Consider the following 25,532-nt stretch of genomic DNA (forward strand, 5'->3'; position numbering starts at 1 on the left):
AAAGACCATCACACTTACCGTGCCCTCCTCAAATCGGTGAATTCCCTGTAGACCTTGAGCATGTGTTGTCACCTTGCTTGTTTTCTATGCAAGTTTACAAAAAATGAAATGAAATGCACATTTGGTGCTCCACATTGTCAGTCACTGCAATAGTCACTGGTAGCTCGTGTTAGTAGTTAGCAGTAAAATCCAAGTGAGAATCCCATTTGAAAACTTAATTCAGACAGTTACACATAAAACCATTCAGCCCATATTGATGCTTGAACTCTACTTTTAACCAGAGAAAGACCACCCGTCTAGAAATGCAGTCAGTCAGTTTCCTTCTAGTCAACCCTTTTTTTTTTTTTTTTTATGCTTTTTCAAAAGCCTATTCAAAAATAAATCTGCTTTTGGCCAACAGCACTGCATGATGATAATTAAACTATAATGCATATGTAATCATGAAAATATACAGCTTCAAGTGCTTAGGTTTATTTAATTGTTGACAATAAAAATGTTTTCCTTTTCCATACATCTTATAACCATTTAAATCAACAAATAAATTAAAAGATCAAAAATATAATCGTTTGTCTATCAAATCAAAATTATAGGTCAGCACTATGTACAAAAAACAATAACAAGTTGTTAGTTTTAAAAAACCCTTTTTATCCCCCTTCCATGGCTAAATTTCTACAAAATCATATTTTCAGGAACACTAAACAAAAGTTCACATTATATAATTTAACTGAACCACCACTATCATACTTTTCCCACAAATCCAGAGCTAGTGTGAGCTAGCCTACTCACTGTGGCAGATATCATAACAATACAAACATAAAACATTTAAGGGGGAAAAAGCTGTTGTTTGCTAGGAATGTGCAGATAAAAGTAAGACTTGGGGATATCATCAGATACAAAGTGAAAATGTGAAACCATACAACAAATGCGGACTCTAATTTCAGTGTGATGACTTGGACGGAAGTGCTGCTGAACCTCCACATTCTTAACTTAGAAAAGCAATATATTTCTCCCTTGCTATAAAATTCCTCCAGTTCAATTTAGTCAAAGAAATTTGCGCATGCCAGAGCAGAGGCATAATGAATATTCAGTGAGGGTCCATTGTGCCGATCAGAGCTCAGGTATAAGTACACTTGGAATATAGCATGATGTCTGAGAATCACTATTGCAGGACTACACTCTATGTGTGCACACAAGACAGAATCCCATTGACCGCACTCAGTCAGTCAGAAAGGGCCACAGGGCCTTAGAAGCGTCCTTGCTTGGCATCACCGATGGCTCCCCAAACATCAAACACAAACTCATCTGGGAAGGCAAAGTCACCGAGAGTTTCATCCAAAGCCATTGCAAACTCGTCTGGGTTATTCTTGTCTCGACCCACTTCCACCATGGTGGCAGCTGAAAAATAGAATGCAGAGTCTCAGAACTCCTGTGTGTTTTTTACATTAGCTAGAATATGGCACTTACAAACCATACACATGATCTCCAACTTCCTTGCTATGGTAAAACATCAGGATGTTGAACCAAAAACCAAGTCCCAGAATTGCAGCCAGTGCCACTTACCCAACTCTGTGTCACGGATTCCCATGTAACTCTCCAGAAGATCATCCACTTTCTTCACCGCTTTCTCCTCAAACTCCGTTGGCTGAGGACAATTCAAGTCAGTCATCAAAGATGAAATGATGGCGCGCTAACAAATTAACAGAGCAATGAATACTGCCAGTAATACTCACCACTTCCTCAACCGTGGCGGGTCCTTTAGAGCGCAGTCTCAAGGTTCCTCTGCCAGAGGCAATTTTGTTTTCCCCAGCAGGTTTGGCTCCCCTTGACCTGGGCTCCAACATATCTACAAACATAAGACATTATAAAGCAATGCTGTTATTTCCAAACAAAATGATGATAATAATAGTTATTAGTAGGATAGTTTATATTATTAAAGGAGAAATCCAGCGAGTTTTCACATAGATCTCCATTTCTCGAGGTCACCAAGTACTGTCGGTACGGAAAAAACCCCAAAAACAATCGGTTTTACTTAGCTCGAGTTGCTACAGCCAGCAACTAATCCAGCCAGGCAGCTACATCGCTACACTCTGGGGGCATGTACACTGGACATGCCCCCAGAGTGTAGCGCTGTAGCTGCCTGGCTGCATTAGTACTCGGTGACCTTGAAAAATGGAGAACTATAGTATGTGAAAACTCGCCAGATTTCTCCTTTAATAGTCCTGTGTCCTTTAGACTAACTTACCAAAGGCTTTCATGGGCTCCACCAGTTTGAGGGTGAAGGCTTCTCCTTTGGGCAGCTCCTTCAGCATGCGTGCCACCTCGTAATGACGGGTGCCCACAATGTTCTTCCCATTAATGCACTCAATGTGATCACCCACGCAAATCACCTTCACGGTATCCACTACACTGCCCTCTTTAATTCGCTAAACACACACAAACACCATATCATACACACAAATCATTATCCACAGTGTGGGTCATGCAGACAGTGAACATATCCTTAACAGGGTCACAATGCAGTCGATTGGATTATACAAATAAGTCAGGACAAAAGTAAACAAGGTGAAGTAGAAGTAAACATTACCAATGAGTAGCACAAGTCATGTTAAGAGTGATTATTATGACCGCCGCGCAGCTAACGGCGGTCATATAGGTTTAGTCAGATTTTTTTTTTTTTTTCTCGCATGTCCAAATTTTCGTCAAGGATTCCCGGGACACTGTAAGACCGGGGTACACGAAACTTGGTGGGCATGTAACCCCACATGGATAGCATGGAACCATCGTTTTTCGTTTTGATCTGTAGCCCCCCAGCTGTACTGGACCCCCCGAAAGGAGGGTAGGGCAGACACAGTTTTCTGTGAATATCTTGAGAACCGTAGGGCCTAGGATGACCCATTTTTTGAGTATGTTTGCCTCCAGGGGTCATGTAAACCCATTCCATATGCACACATGTGCATAAACAGATACACACGCACACACATACATTCACAGTAATGCTACGTATGACACATACTCACACAGTAGACATATATGCACATGCACACACACAGGCACATAAACAGGCAAACCCACATGCACGCACGCACACACACCCACCCACCCACACACACACATAAACATAAACATGTACACGCACACATGCACACAATTCAAGAATTTCTCAGAATTATGAACAGGCAAGATGGGGGTGGGGTTGTATAAAATGTATTTTACATGTGAAATCTATGAACTAATCATGTTTTGGTACTTGTTGTCTAGCAGATACCAGTCAGAATTGAGTGTGCATAATGCAATTCAGTGAGACCGTTAAAATCATATATGCCTTTCAGCGTGACTTATTTTTGTGGAAAACATGTGCTGGACTGGGCGGCGGTCATATTTTGTACCGCTCTGCGGTACATTTAGTTATCAGTTGTTAATATAAGATGCTTGCCTTGATTGAAACAATTCAATATATTACAAATCAAATGTGATATTGATGTATTATTTGCTATAATGAAAACTTTCTTGATAATTCATACTTTTAAGGTGACGATAATAAATATAGTTGGATTATAAAGAAAAATGAAAAAGAAAAAATAATGTGTTCATGCTTGGAACATATATTTAAAAGAAACTAATTTACAATGCAGTCTTCTAATTACCACAGCATGGTCATGCAAATGTTTCAATATAAAGGCTACGGAAAATGTTTTATTTAAACATTTCCATTGCTTTTAAGATGCAAATACAGGTTAGTCATGTGTGATGAATGCAGTGCTCCCTGAGCAACACAGAGAGGCACCCTTTCCCTCTTTTACCCAACAGCCATCTAGACTCAAATACTGCCATCACCCACATCACAGTACTCTTTTACCAATATCAAAACAATGTTTACTGAAATAACTGATTTGTTATGCATACCTTTTACTCACCCCTTTGTGGGGAAACATATTGACAGTATTTTATATAAGCACATAGTGCTTATATAGTGTGATTTTTCTACGATTGACATGGAGGCACATTAGCTGTTAGTTAGTATGCCATATCATACTAATTATGACCGCCGCGCAGCGAAGCGGTTTTGTGGAATGCCGTTCATGGGGGGCCACACAATAAATTAATTTATGTTACTATACACCAACTGGCCTGTAGGTGGCCGGAGACCGTTTTCTGTGAATATCTCGAGAACCGTAGGGCCTAGGAGGTCCATCTTTTTTATGTATGTTGGTCTTAAGGGGGCATGTCAACCCATCCCATTACCACTTATTTCATGTATAGCGCCACCTAGTTAAAAATTAAAAAGCAAAACATTTGGTGTTTTCATCACAATATCTCTGGCTGACAAGGTCAAAACTGCACAAAATTAAAAGTGTAGGATCATTATGACACCCTCCGAATGCATGCCAAGTTTTGTGTACTTTCGTTCATGGGGGGCCTTACAATAAAATAATTTATGTGTACATTCAGTGACGTACACCAACAAGGATTCCCGGGACACTGAAAGACCGGGGTACACGAAACTTGGTGGGCATGTACCTCCACATGGATAGCATGGAACCGTCATTTTTTGTTTTGATCTGTAGCCCCCCCGCTGGACTGGACCCCCCGAAAGGAGGGTAGGGCAGACACAGTTCTCTGTGAATATCTTGAGAACTGTAGGGCCTAGGATGACCATTTTTTTCCGTATGTTTGCCTCCAGGGGTCATGTTAACCCATTTCATGTGCACACATGTGCACAAACAGATACACACACACACACACACACACACACATACATTCACAGTAATCATAATGCATGACACATACTCACACAGTAGACATATGTGCGCTTGCATGCACAGGCACATACACGCAGGCACAAACACACGCGCATGCATCAATAACACACACACACACACACACACACATAACATAAACATAACACAAACAATCAAGAATTTCTCAGAATTATAAACAGGCAAGATGGAGGTGGGGTTGTATAAAATTAATTTTACATGTGAAATCTATGAACTAATCATGTTTTGGTACTTGTTGTCTAGCAGATACCAGTGAGAATTGAGTGTGGATAATGCAATTTAGTGAGACAGTTATAATCATATAGGCCTTTCAGCGTGATTTCTTTTTGTGGAAAAAATGTGCTGGACTGGGCGGCGGTCATATTTTGTACCGCTCTGTGGTACATCTAGTTAACAGCTAATTTGTGTTCATATCAGCCTAAGAATAGACCAGCTGTATATTTAGGGAGGATCATCTCAAAGTACCTTGATAAAGGCATAACCAGCTCCATTATCTGTGATGGTGAGCCCCAAGGCTTCCTCGGCCTTGAAAATCTCCACTTCCTTCTTTTGCCCTTTGATATGAGCGAAGATGAAATCCTCCAGGCCGATCTGCCCACCCAGAAGCTTCTCCATATCAATCTTGTGGGTGTTCAGGGTGCAAAATAAAATCTGTGGGAAAAGGGAGGCATGTTCAGTTTCACAGATCTAAATAACTTGAATTCCATCTAATACTAAAACAGTTAAGATCCTGATTTGTTTTGGCAAGAGGTTGAATATGGTACTTGTATGTACCCTATGCTATGCTTTGAGGGCATGAGTAATAGGGACTTTCACAAGAGGTGGGATGAAATGGGATGATACAGGCATTGTGTGTGTGTGTGTGTGTGTGTGTTATTTTTGTTTCATTGACACCATAGCTATGCAGTGATCAACAGCACCCCACACTCTCTCAGTGTATCCTGTAACAGCAGATAAGGTGACCTTCTGGGCTGTGCCTCTGATTCAGAAATTTGGCATCACACCTAAGAGCGTAACCTTTTGGCAGAGGGGGCCACAAAACATGATCAGAGGCAACATGACAGTTGTTTCCCAATTTAAGTCCTGGTAGCAAATGAAGAGGGCAGTAAAAAAAGCACAGGAGGAAGGAAACTTCCAGAAGATTAGTTATTCCACTCTCCCTCCAAGAGAACCAATATAGACCCACAAAGCAACAAGAATCACTATGATCAGTCTATGCTGACAGCTGGGAGTCTGATGTTTTTTATGGCATTTGCCTGACCAAAGATCTTTGGAGGACTTTTCAGGTAAGACTAACCTTTGATCAGTTACGTAAAGAGCAATTGTATCCGGTAGGGGGAAAAGCTGACCGGTGCTGTGTGCAAGTTCAGCGCAGAACCTTTTGGTGGCACAGAGGCTCCAGACAAAACCAGCCTGTTTTCTCGGCCCCTTTTGTGTTGTGTACAGCCGGTGCTGTGGACACATCAGCTGACACAGACACAGGAGCGTTGCCCCGGGTTACCAGAGCATAAAAACAGACTGGGATTAAGGGGGAGCAGCAGAGAGCTGGGGGACAGGGGGGTTTGAGAGTATGGAAGAGTGATAGAAGAAAGAGACTGAGATGAGATGAAAGAGGGAGTGAGAGACAGAAAGAAACACAGAATGACAAAGAGTCACGGGTCTAACAGAAAACGCATAAAGGTACGAAGACCGTGTCAATCCCTAAGGCGAAAAGGAGGTGGAGAGGGAGACAGAAACACAAACAGGCTGTGTGGGGGTGGGGGGTGGGTGGAATAAGTAGATGGGCTACTCCACAGCCTAATCCTGGCAAACTGCAAAAGCTAGCACATCTTGTGCGCAAGTGTGTGGGTGGTTTCACGACAGACGCCTACTCTCGCCGTTACCAAGGAAGCATCTTACATCACACTGACTCTCTCACTCTACACACACACACACACAGTTAGTTCTCCCTGGTTCCCAACTGGCAGTTATGTTTTTTTCTTCATAAGGCACAGCCCACATTGTTGCCTGGGAGAAGAGCACAGCTCAGGTGATTACTGCACCTCCTCGTTCCTGTATGACTTTGACTCTCTCTCACAAACATAACCCGCTGTTAGCCGAGCAATGAACTCTGCCAAATCTTTCCAGCTCAGCTCCAGACAGCTGAAACTGTTTTTTTGTTACTGAAACCTGTCTGGACAAACTGAGTGGATTAGTTCACAAGGATTGACCCTACGTTTGTCCATCCCCAGAACCAACCATTTGATATCAGTTGTAGAGTACATGGCATGTCGCTATTCATTCTCTCCTTTTTTATTGAACATATCAACATATCATATCGGGGCTGTGGCCCAAGTTGCTATAGCATCCGTGCACATTCAGGTCCAAGTGCCCACAGGGCCCTGGAATTAAACCCGACCTGCGGTCATTTCCCAATCTCACCTCATCTCTGTCTCACTTGCTTCCTGTCACTCTTCACTGTCCTACCTGAATAAAAGGCAAAAGGCCCAGAAAACATACCTAAAATTACATCAGTAATTCAAAATGCAAAATCTTCTGCTGATTATCTGGAAATTATTTGGACTGACACTTTCAAATTATAATGTTCATCACAGTTTTACTCTGACAGCTCTACTAACTCCCTCATGCTGTAGACTGACTGGTTTCTTTGGCAACTGGACGCTATTTTTGGACCGCGGACACCACTCAAACTCTCTCTTTTGAACAGAAACAAAAGAATGAGCCTATCCAAAGGCCCAACAAAGGGACACAAAGGCTGTGAATTAATATCATAGGAAAAATAAGGTGTAAAACATTTGCTTTAATAGGATCAAGGTTTTAATGATTAACAAAGCTGCAACACTGTAAATGCTGACAAAACAAAAGTTAGCAGGTTTTTGTAACTAGAGAACATTCTCTTAAGAGGAAGTCATGTCATAATGTAATCAATCATTAAAGGAAACCATTTGACTTGCCGGCTAATATAGTGATGAAACGGGCACTTTACACACCTTACATGCAATGTTATTAATTGACCTGAATGGAGAACTTAAAAAGGACGAACAATGAATAAGTATCTAGGTAATATTTATCTCCCATATTTGTCTACATATTTCACTTGATGCTCTCCAAAACCATAACTATTACTATAACACTTGATAAATACACATAGTGAAAATGATCGTTCTTCTTGAACTTGGCCAAGCAAGAACTTGTCAACTATTTATTCTTTGGAAAAGAATAAACAGGGAAATATAGGGAAATAAACACCTATAAACAACTGGGAACAGAAGCTAAGGGTGAAACACACACACACAAACAGGAATACACAGACCTGAGAATTGCTTGATGCTGTGCAAACCTGTAGGCCTACATCAGAGCATGCTGACACTTGAAATGCCTTTCCAATGGTTTCTTTCAAGCAGAGGTAGGTGAGGTTAAATAATCAACATAAAATTGGCAATACCTTTTTACTGTCTCAGCAAATCAGATATCACATCTCATATCTCAGGATGAGTTCTGTATTGGCTTTAAATCATGTCTAAAAATCTACTTGTGCAACATGTCTTCAAAACACTTTTAGCATATGAGCTTTACATCAAAAAGTTTTTCAGGCCTAAATAAATTTATTTGCATGCCCTACACACAACAGGAACCAGTGAAGCCCTGTACACACTAGTGTACATCCCATAAAACCAACTCTTGTGGAAAGCATCTTTCCAGCTGCTTTGCAAATATTTTATTTGCAGAATTATAATCACGTGTTCACTGCTTCCTAAAAGCAACAACCAGAGATGTCTTAACAGAGAGATAATTTAACTCGACCTTCAAATCCTAAGCAATCTGTTGTAGACTCACATGTCAATTACATGTTTACCTTTTGTTAAATTAGTGTTTTTAGGGATGTGAATTAAACTAACCATTTGACTACTATAGGCTTTTGCACAAAGAGGGCCTTCATTCAAAAACAAAGGAGACCTACATGAAAACAGAGTGGTGGATCTGTACAGAAAACTAGTCTACTTCAACATTCAAACACTAAACAAATGACTGGGTGAGTCCATGTCCATTGAAGACCTAAAATGCTTGGGAGTCATGTTACCACATATTTGTATGTCAGTCTCCGAGGCCATAAACAGACTTTGCCCTAAGCAGTAAAACAAACCAATTTGTGCAGGTGTACCACACCTGCCTGGCGGTGGACCACACCTGCCTGGTCCTCTCCCTTGGACTGGTCAACGAAGGCATGCCGTCATAGAGGTGACTTTCACATGTTTAGTTATGCTATAGTACATGACAGATAAAGGAAGAATTAGACTTGTTACAGTCTGCCAAAAATAGGTTGTTTCCAATCTGTCTAACCCATAAAACTCAAGATTAAGAAGAACTAAAAAATCCTGAGGTGCTTTGTGTTTATGAAACACTCTCGGATCAAATAAAAAAATAGCAAAAGAAGCATCTGACATTTCTGTTATGTCAAATATCTTCAATTAGAGGCACTCATATAGGCCTGCATGCCCCCAAATACATCAGCAAAAAAGAGAGCGTGCTGGCTGGTATAGATCCCTAGAGAGGCAGGGAAGTGGTCTTTATCAGTCTAAGGCTATGTCTACTGGGCAGGACGTTAGGGACTTCCTGTGGGGATGAGGACTTCAGTTACAGTATACACACACCACTTCAAATAAAATGCTGGTGCCAAATGCCATGCAATTTATTTCGTCATTAATTAACTCATGGAAATATAACTCCCTGATGGATCACAGTCTACCTGGAATAAGTGATTCCGGTCCCTTGACATTAGTGTATAGACTGAATCCTCCAAGTGAAATTGGACAGTGTGTATATGTAATGGGGGTAAATGTGGCACAGGCTGATAGTGGAACAGACTGCTCAGTCTATCTGGTCCAACTTCGGCAAACAAAGGAGCCATGTCACTCAAAGAGAATTCAAAAGGACCTCTCATTTTGCACACTGGCTTGAAACATTCACTTGTTGACAGTGTCTGAATCAAACCCATCAGGCAGACTGTAAGCTCTCTACATAGCTTCAAAGTTAAAAGTTCTATGACCTTGTGAAAAAAAAATAGCAAAATAGATAGGCTACTGTAACTATCCATTACAAATTCAGATTTAGGCCCCTATATGGCACATTGGATTCAGGCAAATGTTGTAAAATAGTAGGGGGTATATAAGTTCATGGTGTTTTTCTAAGGTTATAAAGACTGTATGTCTGCTGCTTCCTCTTGGACAGAAAGATTCACCCAGTCATCATTCATTTACATGCGTGGATTAGCCTACTGTGCCAGGGCGCGCCTGTCGCGAACACACCTCATGCCTCGGGCAAATAATGAAAAGCACTCCCCAGACAGCTCACAGTTTAGTAAAGATCAACAGAAACCCCTAAAACACCTGCTAGTGCTTAGATCTGTCATACACAAACAATATAGGCTATGCGTTACCTCTGGTGGGCTTAAATTAAACGCCTCGGCTATTTTGCTGTAAAGCTCTTTCACGTTCGTGAATCCCTCAATCCTGCCAGTAGGACTCCCGTGGGCGAGCTGAGTGTGAAACACCAGTTTCGGTCGCAGGCTGGCAGGTGGAGGTGGCAATCCGCCACCATTCACGGAAGACTTGCTGGCGCTTCCTCCAACTCCGTCAACCTCTTCATTCTCAACCAAATTAGAACTTTCTTTTGATTTGTTTTTCTTTTTCCTCAGTCCCAAAGGCATTCTCGCTGTTCAAGTAAATCCACAGGGGGCACGAAGGTAGCCTACGCGGACCGATCTAGAACATTTGAAAACAACCTGTAGCAAATCTTCCTTTTCCTACGCTTGAAACTCCACTTGGGCGATTCTCCGTTAGCTCTGAAAAGGACTTTAAAGGATAAAATACTTTTGAAATAGCGACGTCAAATACCTTTTTGGTTTCCTATCTACCATAAACTATGTTCGCAAGCTGTTGATTCGCAAACAATAGCGACACTGTTCCAAAATGCTGAGAACGCAGGCGCAGTGTGCTGAGTCCTGATGAGAACAGTAAAGTGAACAGTCTATAGCCTACGTCACACAGAAACTATTTACCTGTGTCAGGTAGGCTAGCTAGCCGATGCACTATAGGCTATTACGCAACTGTGGACCTTCACTTTTTTAGTTAGTCACAGGGTTAGTGTAGGTCTCAGCTGAAAACTCCTCTTCAAATTTGTGGGCCCTACACAAAATACCCTGCCCATCAAAGTGGGCGTGTGCCACATATGCCTATAATTTGAATGTTGGTAGATGCCCCTCGCTTTCGAGGCCCTAAGCAAGGGGTAGTTGTCAACCCATCTTTTACTTGTTTATTAAGGAAAACCTTACATAAAACACGTGAATTGCAATTGATAGGGTAGCCTACCCATAACTCACCAATAACGTCACAACTGTAAGCAACATGTGTTGGTAGGCTTAAAAAAAGGTCTGCTAAATTCCATAACCATAATAGCTTATTTATATTTCCGAGATTATTGCCCAAAATGCCTACATTTTCATAAATAGTCTAATTTCAAAAATAAACCCTCATTGTCCCAACAGGCTATAGCCAATCGTGTTTCAAGAAAAGGCATTTTATCCATTCTCTATTAGTATGATCCTGCCACAATAACTGAATAAAGTAAGACAGTGTAAAGCCTAAGCAAGGCTACGGACGTTAGAGCGTCACCTGCTGGTAGGCTATACCTCTTTGGTAGGCTACACCCTGGTAGAGGGGAGGCAGCAGTAGACTCTTTCACATTATTTCAGAGCTATTTTAAAGTTTTACTACCATAGGCTATTCTCTGGAATGAAAATATCTCATAGCAGCACTGCTGAATGACTGAACATAACCAAATGCAAAAGAAAGTGTGAAGTGGTCTCATGTATTGATATGTTATTGGTAGGCCTATCCAAAGTTCTTACAAAAGAGTAGGCCTACATGTTAAAAAAAGATATATCAATAATAATAAAAAAACTTAAACATAAATGCCATCATTTAGGGACTCACACTACATCAGAATCCAGTTATTTGTGATTTCTTAGGTTTACTTTGGGCCTTAGTATAGTGTCTGTAGATGTTGTAGGATGGTCATACTGTTTATAGTAAGTGTAAGTATATATAATCTTTTGATCCCGTGAGGGAAATTTGGTCTCTGCATTTATCCCAATCTGTGAATTAGTGAAACACACACAGTGAGCACAGTGAGGTGAGGCGCAGTGAGCTGCCTGCAACAACAGCGGTGCTCGGGGAGCAGTGAGGGGTTAGGTGCCTTGCTCAAGGGCACTCAGCCGTGCCTACTGGTCGGGGATCGAACCGGCAATCCTCCGGTTACAAGTCTGAAGCGCTAACCAGTAGGCCACGGCTGCCCAATTTATGATGCTAATACTCTTATATGTGTCTATTTATTCTAAGTACTAGCACTTAAATTCTATTTTTCTGGACTCAATTAATGATGCACTGACTGGAGAGCACTTCAAATTTCGTTGTACCTAGAAAAATGACAATAAAGACCTATTCTATTCTAATATCAGTGAAAGGTCTGAATTATCAATTCAGTATTAGTAAAATCAGTCCTATCAGTATTCCATCACCCTTTTCTTAACTTTGGGCAAGGTATTGATAGTGCATTGAATTAACAATGTTGAAATGCTTAAACAATTAAGTTTGCACTGAGGAATGAGGACACCCTGGGCAGTCACTTTGTCTATTAAATATTTTTAGTACTGGTAACAAGCTGATGTACATGGTGATGACTGAATTTACACAATATGTCTCTCTGCAATCATACAGCCCACATGCTTTACATCAATGACAAAGGTTTAAGAACTTCATGTTATGGGTTCATGGGTCTAGAGTTTTTAATAAGCTTTTTAGTTTACTTTTAACTGTTTTTTTGGGTTGACAAGAAGCAGTTAAGTAAGTAAGTCTATAAGTAAGTTTAATTTATATAGTACATATAGCACAATTAAAACACTGTTAAAATGTATTTTGTTAAGCCATAACCTTTCTATTTTTAAATAGAAAAAAATATTCATTGTTGTGAACACCACAAGATGCTGAGATTAAAACATACAGTATCTTGCACTTTATTTTCAAATACCTTAATGGTCTGTTTCATGTGTGAGACACACAGTATCCACAGTATATCACAATCAACATTTGTGTGAAAGACTAACGAAGCATTTGTACAAGCTGATCATTCCATGTCGAGTTAAAAAGAGCTTACAGGGTAAACTTTTTATATATTCCCTGTCAAACAACACATACAGTATCTCTTAACACAAAGCAAGGTATTAAAAAGACCATTATGAAAGCCAGTTGGTCAAATAAGGAACCAATCAGAGGTCACAAATACAGGATACTCTTGTAGAAAAACAGGAAGACTGAAACCTAGGTCTGTTCAGTTCTCTGATGTCCAGAAACCATGTTTTTATTTAAAGAATAACATGGGAATTATAAAAGAATACTTATAGGCCCTTGGCCTTTAGAAACACAGAAAGGTTTTCATCATGGTGCTTTAAATTGTAACTGGCCAAGCAGAGATGGAAGAACTATATGTGCATGTACAACTGAAGAGAAGAAAAAAAGACATGACAAGAAGAGTTAAAAGGCAACAGATATTTGACACAGCACAAAATAACAACCCGGATTTAAGAATCAACAATGTAATCAATAATTTAGCTTAATGATAACAGCTGACTTAAATCAGGAGAGTGCAGATAACTTTTGGCCAAATTTAGTACATTTTGTAAATCTAATATGTAGCAGGCCTAACATTCTTAACTTTCCTATTTGGAAAGTTTAAACTATATTTTCAAAGTGTGGTTGTTACCACTCGTAACTCGTTGTTACCATGGTTTGGTTTTTAGTTCCAGGTAGGAAACTGTGACATATATTATTATAAAAATAAGACAAAAGCCATGAATGTCAAATATTGTCTGACTTAACATGGGATGACCCATAAATGACCAGCATGATCTCAAGACTTTATGTTAAACTTTCATCTCCATTGTAACATGCAGTATTAAAAAAAAAAAACAACAGAGTAGATACAAAATAGAAATTGCACATTCTTGATCAGGATTAACTTTGATTTAGGAACATTGTCCATGAACGAGGCTGCATGCACTACAGCCAACAGGGATCACTCAAGATTGCACATCTGCCTTATGAAGTTGGCAAGTGCCGTTTTAGGACATCCTTGGCGGTAGTGGGGAGACTCTCTGGAAAGTTCACATCAAATTCCACCACCAGATCCCCTCTTTGCTCTGGGTTCTTTGGAAATGGAAGTCCTTGGCCTGCAATTGTCTTCCTCATGCCAGGTTTGATGACGTCAGTGATCTTCATGTTGCAAGTTTTCCCATCTATTGTTGACACAGTGACTGAGCACCCGCACAGTGACTGAAAGACAAACAATGGAAATATGATTTTTAGGAAGGCCTGGAATGGACAAAAATAAAGCCCTGAGGTCACTATTTCAATGGTTAATATTAGACAAATATAAACACATTAGTGTGTAACAGTCTTTGTTATAATAGTGCCATAGACTTACATCTTGTATTTCAGAGGTAGTGAATGTGTAATTAAGGCAGAATATACTTTAGGGATTGCATTAATGACCAATCCCAGTCCAGTGAACTAACCATATAAGATCATCTCACAGTACCAGTGAGTGGGCAGGCTACTCTCCCTTGGCACTGCCCAAAGAGTCTCACATTTCTGAAAGCTTATTGCATAACTAACCCGTCAACTTTGCCTGCACATACCATTTTTCTCAAGGGAGTATGTTATTTCAAAGCCATGCAACCCATGGACAAGGCGAGCCATTTTACCAACTGCATCACTTAGTTGTAGTGCAGAACTGTTCACTTACAAATATGATAATTTCCAAACTCATCAAAAAGTGACTGAATACTTGACTTAATGACCGGGATGCTGACACTGTCATGTCACAATATTGAAATCCTGGTGGTTTTCAGACCATTGAGGGAAATTTGACTGATCTCAGTGTAAGTGCCTCTTACCTGTCGTAGACTGACCCGTACTGGGTAAATTATATTAGATCCTTCCCGTCTAAAGTGTGGATGTGGCTTATCCTTGATGACAAAAACAATATCAGCAGGTATGGTGTTGGGTGACTCATCACCCTCTCTGGGAAATGTGATTTTGGTGCCCTCTTTCCACCCACGTTTTATATCTATGGTGAGTATCTTGTCCTCAGTCCTTAAGTTACGTCCATCTGGATTAAGGCGTTTCCGTGAGATTTTCATTCGTTTGGTGCACCCGTGAAACACCTCCTCTAGGGATACCCGCAACTCATGATGGATTGCTGGGTCCTGCTTGCGCCTGGTCTGCCCACCTAGGCCCACATGCCGATCACGTGGAAAACCGTTCAGGTTGAAGCCTGGGAAAGAGCTGAAAGCATCTCCACCATCCACCTCCATATCATCATCATCTCGCCCATTGACTTTCCTTCCAAAGAATATCTCAAATGGGTTGGCACCTCCAAAAAAGGTTGCAAAGGTTGCGTGGGGATCCCCATGAAAGGTGTAGGTGAAGTTGGTGCCCTGCCCATCTGTGGGTCCTCCTCCACCTTTGAGACCTATTCAATGAAATATAGGAAAATACAAATGACATTGAAAAATGGAACCCCACAGCATTCTGAAATTTCTTCAAGAATACAGTATATCCAAGGGGCAGGGAGTAAAATAAGAGGTGGGTAAATTATGAATTCTGTGGTCACGGTGAGGTGGACTGCGCCATGCGGTATCTGATTTTTAAAATGGCATTCAGAACATGTTTGATGATGGTGGAGGCTATTGTCCAATGTTTATAACAATAGTGGTATTAATCCTAGAGTGTTGATGAGTATTGTGAATGTGGATAATATAGTGTGATTTTTGACTGTTAAAAGTTGCAATTGGTGAATAAACTCTTTGGAGAGGTGGATAAACTCTAATAAGAGGTGGATAAACTCTACTTCTGACATTTCAGAGGTGGGTAAATTGCGTATTTTGCGTTTAGCCTCCACTACATCCCTGCCAAGGGGTATAATTACATCTAGATGAAAATAGTTTGGCAGCTTTATGGTGAGCTGTTCACTTTAAAAAAGACTATATCCAAGCCAAAGTCAATTGTTCAGCGTTCATATCTATGATATGCATAGGTTAGAGCAAAGGTTTTTTTTTTGGTCATTCTATTAGAATTGCCTAGGCCGTGTTGAGACTCGAGACGAACATACAACAAAACTGTCACAATTTTTCAACAAACCTCTTTGTTTACCTATTACATGATTCGCAAGATCTACATTGTAGCCTACCTCAGCCACATATTTTCTATATTGTGATTATTCACCACGTATCTGTATGAACAATGTCGGATGTGAAGGATGAACTCCCTTGTCTAGCCTCACTGGTACAGCATCAAACTGGTCCTAAAATCATCTACAAACATAACATTAATCTCGCCTACATTAAAAACCTACCTTCCTCTCCATATTGGTCATATATCTCTCGTTTCTTTGGATCGCTGAGGACATCATATGCTTCGGCAACCTCCTTAAATTTTTCCTCAGCATTGGCAGCCTTGTTTTTATCGGGATGCCATTTCAGAGCTTGTTTTCTGTATGCCTTTTTAATGTCCTCGTCTCCAGCTCCTTTGGCTATGCCCAGGATTTTGTAGTAATCTTTCCCCATTTCCCTGCTGTGGCCCCACGCCGGATGGAACCTGATGTTTCGACACTGCAGGCAGTAACAGTAGGATTCACCGTAACAGTAAGATATTGGTCCGTGTCCTGGAAAAAAAATCAGTGTTCAGGGGCAGTCCGGGGGTATGGCGTCAAGAGGCGAATGCTGCTTAATAGCGCCCGTTGAGCAGCCGGTTCCTCTGATATGTTTAGAAGCGGTTACTCAACGTTCTGGACCTCGTGTTATTTCCCTTCCTATGACCCTCTTTAAATAGCCATCGCTCCCTCCCCTGTATGTAACCTATTGCTCGTTGGAATCTAGAGGCTCTTTCTAGAAAGTAAATGCTGAGGCACGTCATTTCCCATATTCGGGTGACTGCGATATCATCCATTGATGCCCAATAGTTCAGGTTCCGCCTTTATTAGTAGCCGACAATCACACGAAACGTGAAAGGTGGATGTAGGCTATGGGCCGTCATAGTGAGACGAGACCGAGCATCACTACAGCCAATAGCTAATGGACTAAGGAGACTTGGAACATCACATGCAAAAAAAAAAACGTTTTAAAAAAAACTCCTTTAACCTAGATATACTTTTGACAAATTAGGCCTATTAGTGAGAAAAAAGTAGGCTACCTAATCCATTTCAGGTATATTTCAAGTGTGTGAGCATTAAGGCTGTAGCCTATGCTGGCCCGATAATGTCCTGACCTCCAGTTAGGGCTGAGACTTGACATTCTGGCCCCTGAAACGATGTTGATCAAGATGTTTGGGGGGCCTCTGTCAGTGCAGGGCCCTTTGGATCCTTCTAACTCCACCCTATCCCTTAGGGCGTTCCCTTAAGGATCTTTGGTGCATGGATGGCTTGATGTGTTGTCCCTCAACAAAAGCAGAACGCTGATACAATATATTTTTTGGATTTAACCATGGCGGAAAGCGTGCATCCCATTAGAATTCACATGGTGAAATGAAGTTACAGTGCCACCTGCTGTACAAGAGGAATGCAAACTCCTTTGCAAGTAGGCGCAAAGAACAGGCTCCAGTCAGCACAGCTCGCACGCTGCTCCAAGTGTGTGCCCCGCATCCAATAGCTTAACAGATAGGCAGATGACTCAGCGGCGCCATCAAGAAAACCATTGTAACCTCAACTACAGGCTAAGCGACAGAAGACATGGAATTTCACCTCTAACACCATTACACGGAGTTTGTTGTTGTGTTTAATTCGGTTAACTCTGCGTCAGAAATTTCAGAAATATGGACCAGTTTCATCAGTTATTCAAAAAGCTAGACAAGAATAATGATGGGTTCGTATCGGTGGAAGAACTTAAAAAGGAAATGAAAAGAATTGGTGTTACCCAAGCTGATGAGAAATCACAGGTGGGGCCTATAGGCAAACGTAGGCCTATTTTATTTAATTGTATTTTATTTTAGCTAGAACACGTCATGGCAGAAGAGAAGTGATCTGGGTTTTTTTTTGCAGGTCATTGTTAAAAATTACGACCAAAACAGGGATGGCCGATTAGATTACGAAGAGTTTTTGGGCTATATCATGGACAAGGAAAGGAAATGGAAAATTCATTTTCATGCACTTGACAAAAATCAATGTGGTGAGTTTCAGAGAAATAATATTTCCTTCACTCATTTTTGAAGCATGCAGCAGTTAATGTGACTACTGCAGCATGTAGCAGTTTATTCTGACTACTTCAGGCCTACTGAATAGTTTATGAAGTTCTCATCTCAGTAATATGCTTACTCCTAATATTGTTAAAGTTAATATATTCAAATAGTTGAGGTGGTTGAGGTGGTTGAAAGAATTCTGTGTACTTGTCCCAGTGTGTTAGATGGTGAATGAAGGAGGCAGAAATGGATGCTTTTAAATTCTAAAGGTGATAAATGGGTAATTTGCAAGGGGACTGCAATCTGTGCCATGCTCATAGTTAATGCAATTGATCTTTTACTCTCTTATCTTCTTTCCTTTTACTCAGGGGCTATTGACCAAGAGGATATTATTGATCTATTCAAGGAGTTAGGTGTGGTAATATCAAAGCAAAATGCAAAGAAAATCATTCAAATGTATGAAAGGTTTCCAATTAATTCCTGCTTTAATGTCTTTAGATAATTATATATCACCATGATGACCAGGCAGTGGTGAAGATCATATTGTTACCCACCTGAAATGGCGACACTCATTAACATTTAGAAAATACATAACTTTCAGCTATGGCATTGATAGTGTAAAATAAAATAATTACTCTATTATACACATGTGTGACTAGCCTGATTTGTAACCTAGCTGATTTGGTGATGTGTGCATGCCACTCACATTTCCAGCATGATCCTGTGTTTTATGTTTGTTGTTGCAACCACTCTTGAAATGAAGTGAAACTGAACTGAAAATCTATTTTGATGCGCACGCACACACACACACACACACACACACACATTGCTGTTTTCTAGGATGGATGAAGACCGTTCAATGACTGTTGACTGGGGAGAATTCCTACATCACATTATAATTAATCCAGCAGAAAATATTAAAGATCTGGTGTCATCCTGGAGACACAGCCTGGTAAGACTACATTGTCTTGAATTATCACTGCAACTCTCTCTATTGGTGTCTCGTTAATCTTGTGCATTATAACCACACTGATTGAATTGTGTGGTTAATGTATTCTGTTAACTGTGTCTTAACAGTGAAAGGATGACTATCCGCTGATAAATATGACTATGTAACTTGATTTAAGATTACCAATATGTTTTGCAGGTGTTTGATGTTGGTGAAAGTCACTCCATGCCCATAGAGATGACTCAGGATGATGCAGACCTCTCTGTTTGGGGAAACTTTGTATTAGCCGCGGGCCTGGCAGATGCTGTGTCTAGAACAGTAACTGCTCCAATTGATCGTCTTAAAACATTGCTTCAGGTGAGCTCATGCGTTTTGCTTTTTTCAAACTCAAGTTTTTGGAAGTGTTAATAATGTGTGGCTAGTTAGAAAAAAATGAGTATGACCGCAAAAAGGAAATGTATGCAGCCTACCATGTAATATTGTTTGTTTATGTACAGAGCATAACGCTCTTAATGCCTGAAGAAGTATATTGCAGACTTTTGTCTAAAGCTGAAACTAGTGAGTTTATCGGCTTACAGTCAACGCACTTTCCTTTTAGACACCAGCATCAGCAAAGTTGTGACTATACCTACCCAGCTGACTAATATATTTTGGCAATATTTGTGGTGACTGTTGTAAAAGTTGTTCTTGTGTTGTTGTTGGGTTCCAATATGCAAAATGAATAGTTGGGGTAACTACAGGGAACTATACCAATACCAATATACAGTTAAGAACAAAAGTATTCATACCCCTGGCAAATATTGATTTAATGTTGATTTTCTCTTTATCAATATGTTTGTTTTGACTGAAAATGACAATCTGGTAGAAACATGGAATAAAAATAAAAAAAAGCATTGTCATCTTTTTTAACATTTCTATGAAAAATGGTCTGTCCAAAATTATTCATACCCTTTTTAAATAATCAATGGAAACATCTTTATTTACCATCACAGCTCTCAAAATGGTTCTTTATACAACAGGAATAAAAAAAAATCTTTTGGAAATTGATCTTAATACCTTAATTAAAAAACGAGTACAAATCCAACCTTTAAGGGCACCAGTTTTCTTTGTGAATGAATAATGTATTGTAAATAAATAAATGTTTTTTCTTAAAATACAGGGGGCATAAGTAAGGAAACCCCTGTGTTAAATTCCCATTGGCAGATTTTTATTTTAAAGGCCAGTTATTTCATGGATTCAGGATATATGCATCTTGATAAAGTTCCCTTGGCCTTTGGAATTAAATTAGCCCCACATCATCACATACCCTTCACCATACCTAGAGATTGGCATGGTTTTATTTCAGTTAGCCTAATAGCTGGTTTGATTTGCATTGAGAGATAATCTTATAGGAAGTACCCCATGGAAAAAAGCATTGCCTGGATGGCAGTATGTTGGTCAAAACCTGTATACATAATTCTGAACTGATTGTGCCTTGTCAGATGTGCAAGATGCCCATGCTGTAGGCACTAATGCACCTCCACACCGTTATGTTGGGTTTCGAATTGAGGACCAAAACAAGTTGGAATGGTTGGATGCTTGGATAGGCCCTCTCCTCTTTAGCCCAGATGAGTCCATGATTTCCAAAAATAATTGCAAATTTTGATTGGTCTAACCACAGGACCTTTTCCCACATTACCTCAGTCCATTTTAAACAAGTTCAGGCCCAGATAAGATGGTGGTATTTCTGTATCGTGTCTAAATAAAAGTTTGCCTGTTGCATGGTAAAGTTTTCTGAATTGAGTATCAAACTGTGCTCATAGACAATGGTTATCAGAGGTTTTCCGAAGTCCATAGAATTTTTTTCTTTACAGAAACAGGCCTGGTTTTAATGCAGTGCCATCTGAGATCCAAAAGACCACGGCCATCCAGTATTGTTTTTCAGCTCTATCCCTAGTTTGCAAAGGTTTCTCTGGATTCTCTGAATATTTTAGTGATATGATGTACTGTAGAATATGAACTTCCCAAATACTTCAGAATTTCATGTTAAAAAGCATTAAAATGGCATTGTTTCATAATTTGTCCATCATTTGTTTACACAGAGTGATGCATACCCCTATATCTTTACTTCTAGGAGACTGCCTCTCTGGGATGCTCTTTTACCCAATCATGTTGCCAGTTACCCTAATTACTTGTGAAACATTCCTCCTTTTTTATCATTACACAACTTTTCCAGCATTTTGTTACCCCCGTCCCAATGTTGCTGGGATCAAATTCAAAATGAACATATATTTTCCATAAAATAGTAAAATGTGTAATTTTCAACATTTGATATGTTGTCTGTGTCCTTTTGGTAACTAAATATGAGTTTATGAGATTTGCAGATTATTACATTCTGTTTATTCATTTTACACAACGTCCCAACTTTTTCTGATTTGGGATTGTATAATAAGAAAAAAAGAAACTGTGAGAACTGTGATGGCAAATAAAGATGTTTGTATGTTGTTACACATCAGCTTTGAGTATAGAACAGGGTTTTCCCTTGGTGCTTATGGATAGATATGCATTCCATTTTAGGTCCATGGATCAAAAGCTGCCCCTCTTGGATTTAGAGAACTACAGGCTGGAGGCCTGAGGTCTATGTGGCAAGGGAACATGGTGAATGTCCTGAAAGGAACACCACAGTCAACCCTACAGTGTCTCATCTATGCTCAGGTGTTGCTATGCCATCACACACGCACACACACACACACACACGCACACACAAATCAAACACTCAGTATAAGATCTGTTATTTGCCTTCTCCTTTAAACAGATGAAAGTCCAGATGGGCCAGAGGGAAACCCTGTCTATTCAGCAGCGATTTGGAATGGGTTGTGTTTCAGGAGCTAGTGCCCATGCTGTGTTTTATCCTCTAGAGGTATCAGAGTGCATTGGCAGGTCTGGATTTTTTTTGGATGTTTTAAGATGTCTTGGTTAATCTTTGAGTTGGCCCATCAGGTGCATTGGAGAGCTCATTTCAATGCCTTCCTTGTGCTTTCAATAACATTATGTGTGTTTTATTTTCAAATAATGTACAATTACGTTTTTTTTTTATCCTTTTTATTAAAGAATAGAGTCTGACCGATACCGATTTTGATATTTGAGAATTTCAAAAACTGATAAACGATAAATCAGCCGGTATTCATTTAACAAACAATATAAAAATGTACTCTAATATTTAGCATATTGAAAAGTTCTGGTAATAACGATAGATCACTAATAGCTAATATCGAATAACAGAATAGCTAATATCGGCCGATAATATCGGCACACTGATTTATCAGTTGGGTTCTATCGAAGAATCATATATCAATATTGCATTGTTCCAAACATCTTCAAGTTTAAGTTAAGACAATTACCAAATGTTAATTGTTGGTTGGTTGTTGTTATTTCTTTGCAGGTTCTGAAAGTGCGGCTGAACCTTCAACAAGCAGTATCCTATTGTGGAGTATTAAGATGTGCAAGAGCCATTTACCAGAACGAGTCTGCTGCAGCCTTCTACAGAGGTTTTAAGCCGAGCATTCTTTGCATGATACCCTATGCTGGCGTAGAGTGTGCAGTCCACCAGGTGAGTCACTGCTTAAACCTCTCTCTGCTCTCTGTTAAATATGGACTTAATGTTTAGGTTCAGTGTTCTAATAATAAATGTAATATTGGTATGGTGCATAAAATGCATCATTTTATTGCAAACAGCAACAGTTGTCCATGTTAGTATTTCCCCATGCTTTTCTGCTAGTCCATCATGAGTTGGGTGAAAAGGGACCCTGCTTACAACAGTGAAGCAAAGTGGTTCTTCTTCAGCTTTGTGGCATTCGCCTCTGGACAAGCCACCAGCTATCCATTAGCAGTGATTCGTACTCAGCAGCAAGCCCAAGGTTGTCAGATGAATTGCCAAGACAAAAACAATCCACAATGCATCCAAATCTAAAATGCATGCAAAGGATATATGCAATACTATACAACACATACTAAATATTTGCTGAAACAATTTGAGTTTGCTGGTTAATTAACATTTATTTCCCTTTTAGCTTTCAGCTCCCTTTCACCGCAGGCTTCAAATATGGGCCTAGTTCAAGGATTTCTTGGGATTTATGAAAGACAGGGGCTACGAGGCTTCTACAGTGGAATGGGAACCAGTTTTGTAAGAGCTGTCCCATGTGCCTTACTAAACTACACATTGACAGCAAAACTTGAAACACTGTGTTCTCAGTAAACAATCCCATTGATGTAACAGCATAAAATGTAACAGTGAGGACTGTAAACGGTACATGTATGTAGTGGTACATAATATGACCACCATGGTGTTGCCATATAATGCTTCTCAATTTCTGTCCACCCCCTGCAACTCATGCTTGTGAATTGCAAGTTTTACATACTCTCCCCTTGGTAGCGCAATGATTGTTGAAACTACAGTAACATTGCTTATGTATACATGTAAATTTCACAAAGTCATATGTCATATTTTCTACAAGGTCCCAAACTTGTGTGCACTACCTCACTAAGAAAAGGTTGCAACAACAAAGTATTTTGTTGGTGACAGCCAAATAGCCTACATAGAATGTGTTGTGGAATTCTGCCATTATGTGCCAGTTATATTATGCACTGCTAAGTGTGCCAGTGTGTGTGAGTGAGTGTCTGTGTGCCTGGGTGTATGGGTCTACAGACTTGTGTGAAATGCTTCACTAAGACAAATCTGCAACTACTGTCAACGTATCACAAAATATTTAACACGGAGCACTTCCTGAACTCAAAAGCTGTATATTTGAAGTTCTCTTTTAATTGGAAACATTGATTATCCAAAACAAAAAGACTCCAAGGCACTCTCTTTTTTAAAACTGTTAAAAAGTCTTTTCATGGTTTGCTCATTTACAACCTTTTTTAAAATTCTGAAACGTTTCAGCATCAAACCTTTATCAGGGAGTCAAACAGTTCAATCCACCAAATGTCAATCCACCAATCGTAACCTTCCACCGGGGAAAACCTGGGGCTTTTCACAAAGTCAAGGATTTGTGCTTGGTAGAATGAGTCCTGCCGAGTCGAATCCGTCACAGACGAGGTCAGGCTTCTTCCTAGCATATGGAAAACACACAATGGAACAGACTAGCGAGTGTGCAGGAAGCTGCAGGTGCATTATTAAAAACCATGAGTGCGCACAGGATTGTGGGTGTTCCAAGCACACAAAGGATACACGCATGCATCCTCGAAAATCTCAGAACGAAGGACTCAACCTGATAGAATTGTAAAGCACCCTTGACATTGGAACAGTGCTTGGCGAGATTTGATGACGTAACATCCTTGAAAGAGCGGCTTTGAAGGACCCATCCTTGACTTTGAGAAAAGCCCCTGGTGTTCTGGCCTAGAGTGTGTGCATACACATATCCAGCAGATGGCATCATTTCAATTGTTGCGGACTTGCCGTAGTAAAGCAGTGGATTCTCTCTCTCTCTCTCTATCTCTCTCTCTCTGTCTCTCTCTCACTCACACACACAGGCACACACATGCCATTTTGTTATTTTGTTTTACAATTTGCTGTTAATACTGCGTATAAACAATTGCATTGTCAAACAGTAATTATGACCGCCGCTATATAGCAGGGATTGTGAAAGTTTTTGTTTTTTCCCCTGTCATCTACTTGCTGAATTTTTTGTCAACGATCCCTGGGACACCGAAACACCGGGGCACATGAAACTTGGTGAGCATAGCCCCACTAGCTTTTTATGAATTTTTTTTTTATTTTGGTCCTGGCGCTGGGCCATTTTTTATGGTATGTTGGTCTCAAGGGCCCGCATCAACTTAGGTTCACTTACGAGACTTTGTGCACATCCCAGGTGCTGAACAAATAGGTCAAGTTTTTAATGAAAAAAGTTCGCACACTCCTTGGTCCTCTTTTTTGAGTTTATTTTCTCATGATTTGGCAGATAATCCTTCCTTCCTCCTGCATCAACTTAGCCCATAACCATTTCATTTGTCATTTGTGTCATTTGACATTTGAGTCACACAAACACACACACGAACGACAGCCAATACATAATTACAAATTCAGTAAAGGAAAACAGAACATACATCATTTAGGCTGCATTTCCAGAATTGGCATTACGTAGCTTGTCCACCAGATGGCGCAGCGGCTTGCTGCAAGACATATGTAACTTGTTAAATTGGAAGTTAAGTTAAATTTAAAATGGGTTGTTAAAATGATAGATGTTTCCTACAAAGATAACACTAGTTTACGGCAGAGAATGTCTAATAATGGTAGGATGATTTTCACGTGAAATGTAATTCCCATTTCTTCTTGAAGCCAAAAAAAAGCCTGAATGTTCTGACATGCTTGGTTTTTACTGCAGGTACATTAATCTTAATACCAGTTTAATGTTATATCAATAGGTAAAATAATGTTACCGTTAGGTTAGCATTGTGATGGAGGCCAGTTTAAATGTTGGTGTATTTCTGAAAACATAAATGCGGTTATACCGAGCAAATTGATAACAGCAATGTAATTGT

At 40.0% G+C, this 25,532-nt stretch overlaps 3 protein-coding genes across 5 annotated transcripts; 1 reads left to right on the forward strand and 2 right to left on the reverse strand.

Annotated features, from left to right (window-relative positions):
- Nucleotides 1-455: 455 nt before the first annotated feature.
- On the reverse strand, nucleotides 456-10,893 carry gipc2 (GIPC PDZ domain containing family, member 2). Its single transcript, XM_048242449.1, has 6 exons — nucleotides 10,216-10,893; nucleotides 5,244-5,429; nucleotides 2,243-2,423; nucleotides 1,731-1,843; nucleotides 1,561-1,642; nucleotides 456-1,395 (listed from the first exon to the last, which is right to left on the reverse strand). Exons 1-6 carry the CDS (start codon nucleotides 10,483-10,485, stop codon nucleotides 1,244-1,246), a joined length of 984 nt encoding a protein of 327 aa, XP_048098406.1. The 5' UTR covers nucleotides 10,486-10,893; the 3' UTR covers nucleotides 456-1,243.
- Nucleotides 5,441-24,907, forward strand: slc25a24l (solute carrier family 25 member 24, like). Of its 3 annotated transcripts, none has more exons than XM_048242429.1 (10): nucleotides 5,441-6,064; nucleotides 17,928-18,054; nucleotides 18,433-18,520; nucleotides 18,905-19,016; nucleotides 19,212-19,370; nucleotides 21,570-21,707; nucleotides 21,808-21,912; nucleotides 22,435-22,602; nucleotides 22,771-22,909; nucleotides 23,063-24,907. In XM_048242429.1, exons 2-10 carry the CDS (start codon nucleotides 17,997-17,999, stop codon nucleotides 23,245-23,247), a joined length of 1,152 nt encoding a protein of 383 aa, XP_048098386.1. In that variant the 5' UTR covers nucleotides 5,441-6,064; nucleotides 17,928-17,996; the 3' UTR covers nucleotides 23,248-24,907. The 3 variants fall into 3 exon arrangements, with proteins under 3 accessions (XP_048098386.1, XP_048098379.1, XP_048098387.1); XM_048242422.1 differs by lacking the exon at nucleotides 5,441-6,064 and adding an exon at nucleotides 17,381-17,824; XM_048242430.1 differs by lacking the exon at nucleotides 5,441-6,064 and having other exon boundaries at nucleotides 18,017-18,054; nucleotides 18,433-18,477.
- Nucleotides 12,798-17,296, reverse strand: dnajb4 (DnaJ heat shock protein family (Hsp40) member B4). The gene is made up of 3 exons (XM_048242434.1): nucleotides 16,248-17,296; nucleotides 14,788-15,365; nucleotides 12,798-14,164 (listed from the first exon to the last, which is right to left on the reverse strand). Exons 1-3 carry the CDS (start codon nucleotides 16,456-16,458, stop codon nucleotides 13,931-13,933), a joined length of 1,023 nt encoding a protein of 340 aa, XP_048098391.1. The 5' UTR covers nucleotides 16,459-17,296; the 3' UTR covers nucleotides 12,798-13,930.
- Nucleotides 24,908-25,532: the final 625 nt, after the last annotated feature.

The sequence above is a fragment of the Alosa alosa genome, chromosome 1 (genome assembly GCF_017589495.1).
Source record: "Alosa alosa isolate M-15738 ecotype Scorff River chromosome 1, AALO_Geno_1.1, whole genome shotgun sequence".
NCBI classification, from domain to species: Eukaryota; Metazoa; Chordata; class Actinopteri; order Clupeiformes; family Clupeidae; genus Alosa; species Alosa alosa.

Bases quoted from the DNA above. Each gene is read 5' to 3' on its own strand.
- gipc2 (XM_048242449.1), bottom strand. From the start codon at position 10,485: ATGCCTTTGGGACTGAGGAAAAAGAAAAACAAATCAAAAGAAAGTTCT. The intron at 5,430-10,215 runs GTAACGCATAGC...CTTTTCCCACAG, and splicing joins TTAATTTAAGCCCACCAGAG to ATTTTATTTTGCACCCTGAA. The intron at 1,844-2,242 runs GTAAGTTAGTCT...TTATGTTTGTAG, and splicing joins GGAGCCCATGAAAGCCTTTG to ATATGTTGGAGCCCAGGTCA.
- dnajb4 (XM_048242434.1), bottom strand. From the start codon at position 16,458: ATGGGGAAAGATTACTACAAAATCCTGGGCATAGCCAAAGGAGCTGGA. The intron at 15,366-16,247 runs GTAGGTTTTTAA...TTCATTGAATAG, and splicing joins TGACCAATATGGAGAGGAAG to GTCTCAAAGGTGGAGGAGGA. The intron at 14,165-14,787 runs GTAAGAGGCACT...TTTGTCTTTCAG, and splicing joins TACGGGTCAGTCTACGACAG to TCACTGTGCGGGTGCTCAGT.
- slc25a24l (XM_048242422.1), top strand. From the start codon at position 17,702: ATGGACCAGTTTCATCAGTTATTCAAAAAGCTAGACAAGAATAATGAT. The intron at 19,371-21,569 runs GTGAGCTCATGC...ATTCCATTTTAG, and splicing joins GTCTTAAAACATTGCTTCAG to GTCCATGGATCAAAAGCTGC. The intron at 22,603-22,770 runs GTGAGTCACTGC...CTTTTCTGCTAG, and splicing joins TAGAGTGTGCAGTCCACCAG to TCCATCATGAGTTGGGTGAA.